Source organism: Typopeltis vanoorti, chromosome 19 (genome assembly GCF_054136105.1).
Source record: "Typopeltis vanoorti isolate ZY-2024b chromosome 19, IOZ_Tvanoo_1.0, whole genome shotgun sequence".
NCBI classification, from domain to species: Eukaryota; Metazoa; Arthropoda; class Arachnida; order Uropygi; family Thelyphonidae; genus Typopeltis; species Typopeltis vanoorti.
In genome coordinates, this window is record NC_143567.1 from 11,975,470 (window position 1) to 11,987,601 (window position 12,132).

A 12,132-nucleotide genomic window follows, 5' to 3' on the forward strand; every position below is an offset into this window, starting at 1 on the left:
CAATTGATTATACTAAAATCTTCAGAAGTATTCAAATAAAATTGAAATTTAGTGCTGTAAAGTTGATTTTTGTCTGTTTTTATTGTGTTTTCCCTTAGAAAATTAGTTTGTAGTATCTTAGTGTAGATTTTAGTGTTTTATAATGTATTTGGTATTTTATCACATTTTTATTAAGATATTTCAATATTTAGTATACGTTTAAACTAGGCAAGAAAGGTAATGCTTAAAAAAAAAAAAAAAAAAAAAAAGAGCACCACTTTCGAGAACAAGATTAGCCCTGCTAACGAGGTTATTCTACACGTGGATGAGGTTAATGAAAATAAATCAACCGCCGAAATAGCAAAGTTGAAGCAGATCATCAGAGAGAGAGAGAGACGACGCGGGAATTGCAGAAAGTTGAGAGGCGTTTAAATGAGCATAGGGAGAAAAAGAAAAATGAACAGGAAAATAAGAAACAAATCAAGTAAACAAAGAAGTGACGTCGTTAGTAAAAAGAAAGAAGTTATTTGGTAGTATGGTGGCTCTATAATAAAACATGCTATAGATGAAGAGAGTTATAATATCGAGTTTTCCTGGAGCGAAAATTAAAAATATAACACAAGCAATGCAAAAACAGAAAATAAAATGAAATCGTAGTTGTAGTAGGTACTAACGACTTAACTGACGATAAGTATGAGAGAGGACATGAAAGGATTGTTTGAAGAAGCGAGATTGAAAAAGTGAAAATCGTCAGTATTTTACCTCGCTATGATAAAAATTAATAAAGAACTGCTATGATGGCAAACGATTCGATGCGTAGGCTGTGTAAAAGGAATGTATGCGAGTTTTTGGGTGTATGGAGTGAGCTTGAGGGAAGATTAGATTTGTATAAGAGGGACAGCTTACACCTAAATGGGTTTTGGTATCAGGAGTCTGGAAAAACTAATAACTGGTATGAGACCTGACACAGAGATTAAGGGAAACTAAATTATAAAGAATGGTTTGAATGCGAGTGTAAGAGCGACAATGTTATATGACCGTGTTAATGACGCGAATGAGCTTTGTCATGGAAATGTTGACCAGGAGAGAACGATTTCGGGTTTGTGTTCATCCGGCTCGGACCCATAAAATGTGTGCAAAGATGTCTACATGTGTAATGCATTAGAGAATAGAGATCTGCAAGTTGTCCAACTGTGTCAAGCAGACTGCAGAGAAGACAATACAAAAGAACAAACAGGTAATTATTATGTCTGTACACGAATGCTAGGAGTATCAGAAACAAATGGATAGTTTCTCTCACTAATACCTCAGATTGTAGGTATTAGTGAGACCTGGCCATCAGAATCACACCTAAGTGGTATCGAGTGTCAAGAGTACAGTATTTTTAGGAAGAATGGAGAGGATATGAGAGTAGGGGGTATGCTACTAATGATATCGGATGACTTGAATCCAGTTAGGGTTGAAACCTATGATTGTAGTACTACTACTAACAATATTTCATTTGGCACTGAGTTTGAAGCCATTTGGTGTGAGGTGACATCTAACGACTGATTACACAGTGGGGTGTTGTTACAGACCTGGTGGATCGGTTGTTAGTGATGAAGAAATGCATCACCAAATACAAAACATGAGCGCGAAAAGTGTAATCATAATGGGGGACTTTAATTATCCGAATATTGATTGGGTAGCAGTAGAATCTCATAAGAAGAATAAATGCATTTATTGAGCTGTTGCATGACAACTTCCTCAAGCAGCATGTGACAGAAGGAACTCGAGGGCAAAGAGTATTAGATTTGATTATAGTGTCAGAGGGCATTTCAGTTAAAGATCTAACTATTCTGCCTCCGGTTGGTGACAATGATCATGTGGTACTCACTTGGGAAGTGACTAAGTTTATGAATGTTCCCAGGAGCGCGCCAAGGATATTTGCCGCCCGAGTGCAAACTTTTATCGGTCGCCCGTCTGACATCTAAACGTAAGGGTTATTAATATTATATTATTCAGTGTTGTCGCCCGGATGCGGTGTGCCCTCGGGTTGGCGCGGCCCTGAATGTTCCATTCAGAAAAGGTTACATGCTGAAGTACAAAGCAGAAAATTTTAACCAACTGAGGAGTATACTGAGTTCAGTGGAATGGGATTGGTTGCTGGATGGAAAGAATTTCGACAGTGCATGGGAAGCATTTAAACAATACTTAAATGATGCGATATCAGAATGTTTCCTGAGAGTTCGAAGAATAAAAAGAGTAGGATTCAAATGGATGTGTAATCTTAGTAAGAGATTTGTAAGAAAAGGACAATGTGGAAGGAATACCGTTTGCACAAGGATGGTGTCCGTTATGAACGTTCTAAGCAGCAGACTAGAATAGTCGCAACTGTTGTACGGAAAGCAAAGTCTGAGTATGAAAAGAAACTTGCCCTGCGTGGTAAAGACCACCCACAAGAATACTATCGATATGCTGCAAGTAAAAGAAAGAATAATTCTTCTAAATCTAGATGGCGTGAGGGTTACAGATGCAGAAGACGTTGTTCAGTTAATGAGTGCCCATTTTGTTAAAACCTATCAACATTGGGAACGCAACATTGAGCTCACTGTTACCTCTTCACTAGATAAAGAAAATCAGGTGTGTGAGGCCGAGGTATTAGAGCTGTTGCATGAATTGAATAATGAATTGAATAAATCACTGATGGAATATCAGCATATGTGCTAAAAGAGTGTTCAGCTGAACTAGCCATTCCTTTCACTAGGCTATTTAATGAGTCTCAGAACAGAGGATTCCGCAGGAATGTATGGTAATACACAAGGGTGGTGCAAAGGCCAATATATCCAACTATCGACCAATTATTAGTATCTCAGGAGTGGTGGTGAAGATTTTAGAAATATTGGTTATGGCTCGCATTCAGAAATGGGTTGACAGTAAGTCTACTTTGCAATGAACAGCATGGGTTTACTAAAGGAAAGTCATGTTTTAGCAACTCGCTCACATTCTATAACAATGTTACCATTGAACTAGACAAGAGTAATGGATACATCATGATACTTTTGTTTTTGCTGAGGCTTTTGACAGAATGCAGCATGTTAGACTGTTACATAAATTGGAGAAAATGGGTTTGGGTTATACAATATTAGCATTGATAAGAAGATGGGTGACTGATAGATATCAAAAAGTGGTATATGGGGATCTGAGAGTGCAATGTTTAAGGTAACAAGTGGTGTACCACAAGGATCACTGCGTGGTACACTGTTTAATCTGTATATTAATGATATTGGGAAGGATTTGACAAGCGATATACAGTTATTTGCTGATGATGCAAAGATAGGTAGGGTAATCAGGAATGCTGCTGATATGCAGTACTTGCAAAATGATTTGAATAGGTTGGAATTGTAGGCATGGGAAAATTGGTATCAGTTCAATTGAGTAAATGTAAAGTCATTCACTTTGGCATGATTAGATATTCAATATCGTATTATATTGGTGGGATTAGGCTAGAAGAAACTGGTGAGGCTAGGGATCTTGGAGTGTTAATAGATAGGAAGTTGAAGTTTAGGGGCCATGTGGCAAAGATTGCAAATACAACTCAAAAGATAATTGCAATGCTGAACGTTCACATGTAAAGATAAGGATATTATTTTGCCTCTTTATAAGGCCTTGATAAGACCTCGCTTGGACTATTATGAGTAGGTCTGGCCTCCTGATATATTGAAGAGAGTACAAAGGAGAGTGTTAAAATGATTGCGGAATACTGATTATGAAGACAGATTGAGAATTTGTAGACTGCAGACACCAGCAAACAGGAGAAAGAGCGATGATAAGATTGAGACTTAGAAACTTCTGAAAGGGCCATACAGTTGATGTAATTTTCCATTTTATGGAGGGTCGGGAAAGGCCAAGACCGCATCTTTGGAAGCTGAGAATGAATGCCACTAAGAAGGGTATGAGGGCTAGATTTTTCTCTCAGAGGGTTGTGCGTGGTTGGAATGAATTGCGTTTGGATGTTGTGAGTGCAAGCAGTGTGAATGAATTCAAGAATAAGTATAATATCTGGTGTGTATAGTATGTGGCTTCCCTCGATGAGTCTCTGACTCCCTGGAAGTCTCTCTTAATAATACATGTAAGTACTTTGTTTTTTCTTTAACTTTCTACTTCTCGGCTAAACTAATAAGTTGTACAACCTCGTTCGTGCAAAATTATCATTGAAAAGAATCCGGATTTCTGCTTGCCTTTTGGGAAAAATCAGGATTATAGTCCGCAATAAAAAGCCCCGAGAGATCATTCTTCGAAAGTTCTTAAAATTTAAAGTACGTAAACACGTCTGTTTTAGCATGTAAGTTTGGATGACTTTTCTTTGTTAAACCCGGGCTTTTCTAATTTGTCGGATGGACATGTATGTTATTCCGTTATAAATGATCCGACAACTCAGCAACGTTCATTTGTCTCCATTTTTGTGGCTGCGGACAAGTAAAAAATGTAGCTGGGGGTGCCCTGAGATTTTTTTTTAAATAAACCACAAGATTGGCAGTTGATTTTTTTTTCTTAGATTTTAATAGAAGTGCAAGAACGTCGGCTGAGAGCAACAGAAAATATTCAAATTCGAGGTAAGTGTGCCCAGGAGAGTGGCATCTTGTCCATAAATGTATCAGATTTTTGAAAATAAAAGGATTGTGAAACGGACCCTTTATTTCTACAAACAAAAAGCTAATAAAACCATTAGTGTTTTAATATTCAGAGAATTTAGTCATTAATTATCTTACATAAGTGCTAATTAGGATTTATTGCATCTTAAAGAAAAGAAATTCTATTTCATTTTCAATATTACCAACCTGTTTTTACCATTTTTCAATTTCTTTAATTTCAGGTGGTAGCTGAACCCCTGGTGACGGAGGTTGTACTACCGCGTCTTCAGTATCCAGTCTTTCAACTACACAGAAGTATCTCAATAAGGCATTTCGAAAATCGGTTAAGGTAAATTACGTTAACTGATTACACTTAACTATTCTCTTAAAGATTTTTTTTGAAACTAAAACTACCATATTGTGTGCATTTAGTCTAAAGCAAATGCTAGCTATTCGGTTTTATTCGATAATTATTTTTTATTTAAATTAAAATTAACATTTTTCTACTGAAAATAAGTGCGTACTGCAAAAAAAAAAAAAATCGCTACACTAAGCCGCGGGAGGGAAGTTTTCAGTGTAAATTTATTCTCCTTCCCCCCCCCCCCCCCCATTTATCACTACTAAGCAAGAGGAGGGGGAGTAGAAATACAGTTCATCGGAAACTTGCAACTAAGTTCTCTTGAGCTCATTCGGCTCACCTTGCATTTACTGCCGTTTCGTCAATGCTTTTAATATCCTGCCTTACTGAAAACTTTCAAAATGATTACCAACTTACAACCATCGTATTCACTTATTTCCTGTGTAATATCACAGCATCAGTTATTTTGCTATTCTCAGCATCTCTACCCTTTTAACATTCTTATATATACAATCCTGGTCGTTCATTTCACTTCTGTCATTGTATTCTGTATTAAAAAGTGAAATGTCATTTCGCTCATAATTCAAGTATCGCTCTGTAGATGGAGATGAATATCGTATATTCATCAATGGGAACTCGAGAATACGGTGTGCTTTCATAGAGGAATAATCCTGTAGCAAAAAATTGACTTAAGATGAATACGTTTAAACATTGGCAAATACTGCCTTTGCCATATACGCTTAACTTGCATATTATTTATTTACTCGGTACATAGAGAAAATATAAGAGGAACATTTCATAAATGCGTTTATATTTTTATAAATTGTCAGAATTGACTTAAATTTGTAATTGCTGAGATAAATATCACCTAATGAATTAAGCAAATTTTCATTTACAAAATTTGAAAATTTTGTGAACGGATGCGATAAATGAAAGAAGTGTGTTAAACCCAAAACAGTAATTGTTTTGTGGGAATTACAAGCACGTCTCGCAGATTTCGGAGTTTAATGACACTGAGGAATGCTTTGCATCACTCGAAATATTTGACTACAATAATTAAAAAATAGCCATTTATCCTTGAGAGGTTTCTAATTCGTACTTTGCATAGGTAAACAACGTCAAAAAATCGGCAGGTCTAAAGCTTAGTATGTGAAGCAATTATTAAAATCTCTCTCTCTCTTGCCCCTCTTTTCATGCATTGCACATATGTATATGTATTTAAATATCTAAAAAAAATTTATTCATAAGTTATGTAAGATGATGCTACATTGGAGAAGCAGTTATATATTGAGAAATAGCTATTTGAATAGCTTAATAAAATAGCTCTGCAATAACTTTTATCCAATAATGTTCTCCGTGTTTCGTAGTAAGTTTTACTTCGCCGTACTTTTGTTACGAATAGTAAGTAATTTGGTCACTCGGTACACACGGACAACATGTTTACATAAGCACAGGGAGGGGTTTCGGTTAAATACATGTTACCCATTAAACGCAGGTGTGGCTCTGATAACCTGACCTAATTCAGATTCAGGGACATTACGAATCGTTTCCATGACAACTGGCATTGTTGGACAAAAGGTTACGGACAGTTGCTCACAAAGCTTGGAAAGAATGAGCACATTGCGGATAAGTTGTGTTCTGAGAAAGGTATGGCTGCTGTCGAACTGTTACGCTGATCCACACTACTAACTGCATAGTTTTTTTACATAGTTTTTTTATGGTTCTTGCACCACAGAATTACCTAAACAGATGCACATCATTTTACGTTATTCTTTTTCCGTAGAATCGCTCTATTTGATTCTGAGATTATTTTTTTGTATAAGATCAAATCGATTCCGTCGTAATCGGCTTTTTTTAAATCCGTCAAATATATTAATTATTGCCAGTCTGGTTGCCTGATTAGTTAGCGTAACCGTTGTCCAGCCAACAGGCTGCGGCTAAGCTTCAAGTCCTGTCATGGGCTGTTTGTTACTGCCACTGGGTTGTAAACAAATTTTATTTTCGTAATACTAATGCTCGCTTATTTTATTGGAGGACTGAAATGGCTCGAAAAAGTGCCATGTTTGATCTCGTAGAGTAAGATGTTTGCATAACTTAATTTTTTTCGAAAAAAAATAAACCTTTATCTCAACCTCGGTATTAATATATTGTAAGCTTATAACCTTTCGTGGGTCCATAAATAAACATCTTGTCTTTGAATAATACGGACATCATTGGATAAGATCTCTTCTTTGGCCGACATTTATGGCTAGTCTTCTGGCTTAAACGTCACATTTCCAGCTTCCTCAGCCTCCAAATAAGTGTCTTGTGCCATCCAGGACGGTACTTTGCATATCCGTCCAATTTTAGAATAATGTTTTCTCACATTTGGAGTGGCATCAGAAACCTCCAAATTTAGATGCCATCCAGGAGAGGAATTCGGAAAGAAGTATTGTTGTCACTGTTCTACTGAACTGGCATTCATTATTTTTCGGTTAAGTCAGTAACGGATAGGAACGGCTGTCCGTTTTTCTATTTACAGTTCACCTGCGAAATCACCAAACCTATTTCTCCTCCTCTTTTACATGCTTTGTATTTCTTCTCTCTCTCTTGAACAGCGTTTCTTTTCCCAAAGCTTTCTCTTAGGACTACAGCCGCAACTATTAAAAAAAAAAAAAAGAGAATACAGTAAAAAAAAATGATTCACTACTTTAATTCCAACTGACTCTCTTTTTACTTCTCTCTAGTTTAAAGAAATACATTTAGTTGTGGCTAATTTTATAAAAAAAAAAAAAAAAAAATGTTTTAATCATTCTATAAATTATGTAGGGCGATCTTCGCAGAGAAGCACGTTGGAAGAATATACTTGACATTTGGAGGAGTCTATCCCCTAGGCCCATATGAAACATTGGGTGAAGTGTATGAAGACTTCAAAGATACGGAAGGAGTGCTCTATGTAAAATACAGCACAGAAAAGCCCCCAAGTTGTTAGGAATAAGGTAAGTAAAGTATTGTTGACTTTTCTGTACATAAACGTAATTTGAATGGCTAAAACTTGATTTTAGCCTTCATTTCTTTTTCACAGATGCTCATTTTCTTATCCAGTATCTTTACTCTGAATCCTTTCAGACCATTGGAATAATGCAATAATTTGATAATGTATGGCAATCATTTAAATTCTTTCTTCCCGTACTCTGTTATAGCCAAGCTTTGACAAGAACGATACTAAAATATATGAATTTGATACCCAGCGAGATAGATAAGCTAACTATAATGAACTGAAATCGCGAAATGAAATAAAATGGTACAAACTTATCTAAATATCTAAATAAATCCGAGTATCTAAATACTCGGATCATTCTGTAGGCGCTCTGCCACAAGTGTACATCCTTTACAAGATTTATCGCCTCTTCATGTCACTTCAGCCTTTGTATTCAAAGATACCGACCGATTTCCAGTCAGACTTTCCCTACAGAATCAACATAGTCAAAATGTAATTGTGTAGTGGAGGTTATGGCGCAATGTCACTCACCCTTTAAGTTAACTAAAACCTAAACTTACTTCATGGACATTACATCAAAAAGTCCGAAATCTCCAGGTACACAAGACGGACTTGTGTACAGGAAAACATGCCAACTCCGTATAATAGTGGTTAAATCAGCTTTCGCGATTTAACCACTATTATACGGAGATGGCATGTTTTCCTCCTGCAAAACAACCGGCCGGAGAACAGTCACTGGCTGACAACAGATTGTGGATAAAAAAAGGAACCACCTATTCGCAACCAAAATCAGTTTATATATTCCATTCATGGATGTTACGGAGACTAAATGCGCTAACGGAAAACGAATAAAATACATTGACTTAACGACTTATGAATCCTATATTAAATGTTAACAACAAAGTAAATAGTTTTTACCATACGTATTAATGAATCGTATATATCAATCCCATACAAGGGGTTACAAGACTTACGACGGTGCCATGTGTTTGCAAGGTAATTGGAGAGAAAGAAGAAGTCTGTTAACATGTCACTTGATAAGGTAGCGTCTGTTCATTTAGAAAAATCATCTTGGAAAGGTTGTGCCAAAGAACAAAGGTAGATCGAATAAAGGAAGAAGATAACCTGGTTTGATACATTAAGAGTGAACTGCGTAGCTTTCTAGTTGAACTCTTTCTGTACTTATGTAAGGACGAGAACAGGCAGTCATTGTAAAGGTGCATGGCTGCTCTACGTTTCACATGATTAGGAAAGTGGTAGTAGTGCCCACCTTGGTAGAACAGCACCCATTAAAGTACCAGTATAAAAGGTGGGCACTACTACCACTTTCCTAATCATGTGAAACAGAGGCCATCTAATTATTGTATTGGAAAATAATTAGATGGCCTCTGTGAGAAAGGAGTCAGTATGGCAGATTGTCTGCTTCTGTATACAATCGAGAATTCTTAGGAAGGTTTTGAGTGTAGCATTCGAAATGTGATAATATTCTAATGTTGGACGCGAAAATCAGCCCAAGAAGAGAAAACTGATCTTGACTGGAAATCGAGACATTGTCAAAAGTAAGAGGGAGTGAAGCAGGATCTCTTTACCAGGTTTTGATAGCATTGAAATTCACCAGATTATCTTCATCCCACTTAAGAATCGTATGAACAGAGTTTCACACTTTTTATGAAAAAAAAAAAAGATCTTGAAGCTTGAATCATTTGAAAGCTACAGGGTTTCTCGGATGGGAAGCACCGTCATCGGAAAAACTATACGGATAGGATTTGAAGTTATAAAGGTGATTAATACGTAGATGAGCGAGCTCTATGCGAAAACACAGAGCCTTGGAGTACTCCAGCTTTGATGGGAAAATCTTTTTAGAGGAAGCCAGTATGCATGGAACGACCAGTGAGTAAGCTGGCGATTCAATTTATAAACGACATAAGGGAGAACACAAGCTGGTAGCTTGATAAGGCCTCTCTTCTAGACATGATCAAATGCCTTGAAAATATCGACGACAGCTATATAAGTTTCTCCAAACTTTTCCATGGCCTGTGTCCAAAGATGGATAAGTTAGAGAAAGTTAGTTGTAGAAAACGAGTTTGGAAAACCATATCAGTGATCGTTAATTGATTGATTAGTCTCCAATCAGTGGAGAAACATTGTTAATGACCTCCGTTACTTTTTGTCAGTATTTTAGGGAGGGTAACGATGATTTGGCTGAATGTTTTTTAAGGATTGGTTGGATAAAAGCTTGCTTCCATGCTGTTTAGATGCGCACTCTGGCAAATTGTATAAATGATACAGGATGGGTGTTAATCGGCTCTACAATTATATCACATTCGGAATGATATCATCTTGCACCAGGAGCTTTATCCTTCTGATTAAAAAAAAAAAAAAAAAAAATCCGAAGAGGCATACCGTGAAGCAATTAATGATATGGTAGGAGGCGATTTGTGTTCATCGTCTGTACAAGAGTTGGGACTAAAGACATTTCAAGAGGTCTGCCTTATCTTTGGATGACATGGTCAAGGCCGGCGGAAGTGGGCATGTGGGCGCCACTACGAAGGAGGATGTCGCCGCTGGGGCACGGTTCATAAATTCATTTTTAAGAAACAAAATTTTTATCATAAACAAAAAATTCTTAGAATGATCAATATTAAATTAAACAATGCCTGATACACTGAATAAAAATTGTATATTGCCGCCTCTTTGATCAGCCGGCTGTTTACAATTTTGCAGGGAGAGCAGGCTAAATGCTTGCCTGCAGAATGTTGTGTTTACTGCAGTCTATCTGAAGTGAAACGGTGAACGGTTTTTATGCGCAGAAACGAATTTTCGTGCAAAACATTTGTTGCTAGTTAACCAGTCATAGGTACCCATCTCAGTAGGCTACTGACAGTAGCGCAGTGCGGATTATTATTTCGTCTCTGTGTTGTGTTGTGTAATAATTTCTTGTGGGTATAAAAATAGAAATGGAATAAAAAATTAAAGTTATCCGGTGCGCAAAATCGTAAGCGTCATGCTGCAAAGCAGATATTAAGAAACAAACTGGGGCTCTTAATAAATTTGTTAAAATATTAAAATATTCTGATGCAGATTGTAACCAACTCGATACATCAGAAATCAGAGTTGAAGAACCGTGCACATCATCCAATTTGCATGAAAGTACAATTGCAACTATTGAACAAGATAACAAGATGCATGATTTAAGTGGGAAACAGTTAGGAAAAGATTTAGTTGTAATTGATCACGAAACTAACACATTGTTAGTCTCCGTAAATTTAGAAGATCCAGGTGAATGGGGAAAATATTGACGAAAAATTACGAGTTGTTTTAATTGAAATGGGGCCTGTTCAAAAGAAAAATATAATATATCTCAGAGATACATATGGTCGTAAATTTGGCGACACGTATTATAATAGAAAAATTGAAAACTGGGAGCGCGTGCCAATAACATGGCTCATCTATTCCGAAACTTTAAATTCTGTTTTTTGTTTAACTCGCATGAAAAATTTCTTGAAATAGAAGGAACCTGATAAAAATTTAAAAAACAAAAAACTACTATTGATTGCCAGACTCAAAGCATGTATGAAATGGAAAAGAAACATTGGACGAGTGTTTTAGAACGCTTGATTGAAATTATAAAATTCCTTGGTAGCCTAAATTTAGCTTTTCGCGGATCATCTGATAAATTATACGAAAGAAATAACGGCAATTTTTTTAAAATTAGTCGAACTGTTTGCTATGTTTGATCCCATTATGGAAACTGATGTTTAAAGGGCCCTACAACGAAATAATAGGGTACACTATTTGAGTAAAGACAGTCAAAATGAATATTGGAAATTTTAAGTAACGCAATCAGGGATACAATTTTATTATCATTGCGAAAATCTAAATATTATTCCATAATTTTAGACTACACACCTTATGCAAGTAAAACAGAACAAATGACCATTATTATTCGCTTTGTTTCCTGTGACAATAGAATTGTCAAGATCAGGGAAAACTTTTTAGGTTTTGCAGATATATCAGATTCCACAGGACGTGGTTTTTGTGGAACAACAGGAAAAATGGAACATTCCCATTGAAGACATGCGAGGTCAAGGGTATGACAATGGGGAAAATATGAAAGAGAAAAAATATGGGCTCCAAAATTTGCTTTTGAACAGAAATCCTCGAGCTTTGTTATGTGCCATATGCTGCTCATACTCTGAATT

General features: G+C 36.4%; 1 protein-coding gene across 4 annotated transcripts in view; it reads left to right on the plus strand.

Annotated features, from left to right (window-relative positions):
• The window catches only part of LOC150095855 (uncharacterized), a 335,373-nt gene that overhangs the window by 242,341 nt on the left and 80,900 nt on the right, over nt 1–12,132 (plus strand). For all 4 annotated transcript variants that reach the window (XM_090409305.1, XM_090409302.1, XM_090409303.1 and 1 more), the window contains exons 3-4: nt 4,835–4,941; nt 7,759–7,928. In XM_090409305.1, the coding sequence (XP_090265431.1) occupies nt 4,835–4,941; nt 7,759–7,921 (270 nt within the window). In that variant the 3' untranslated portion in view covers nt 7,922–7,928. The remainder of the gene's footprint in view (nt 1–4,834; nt 4,942–7,758; nt 7,929–12,132) is intronic.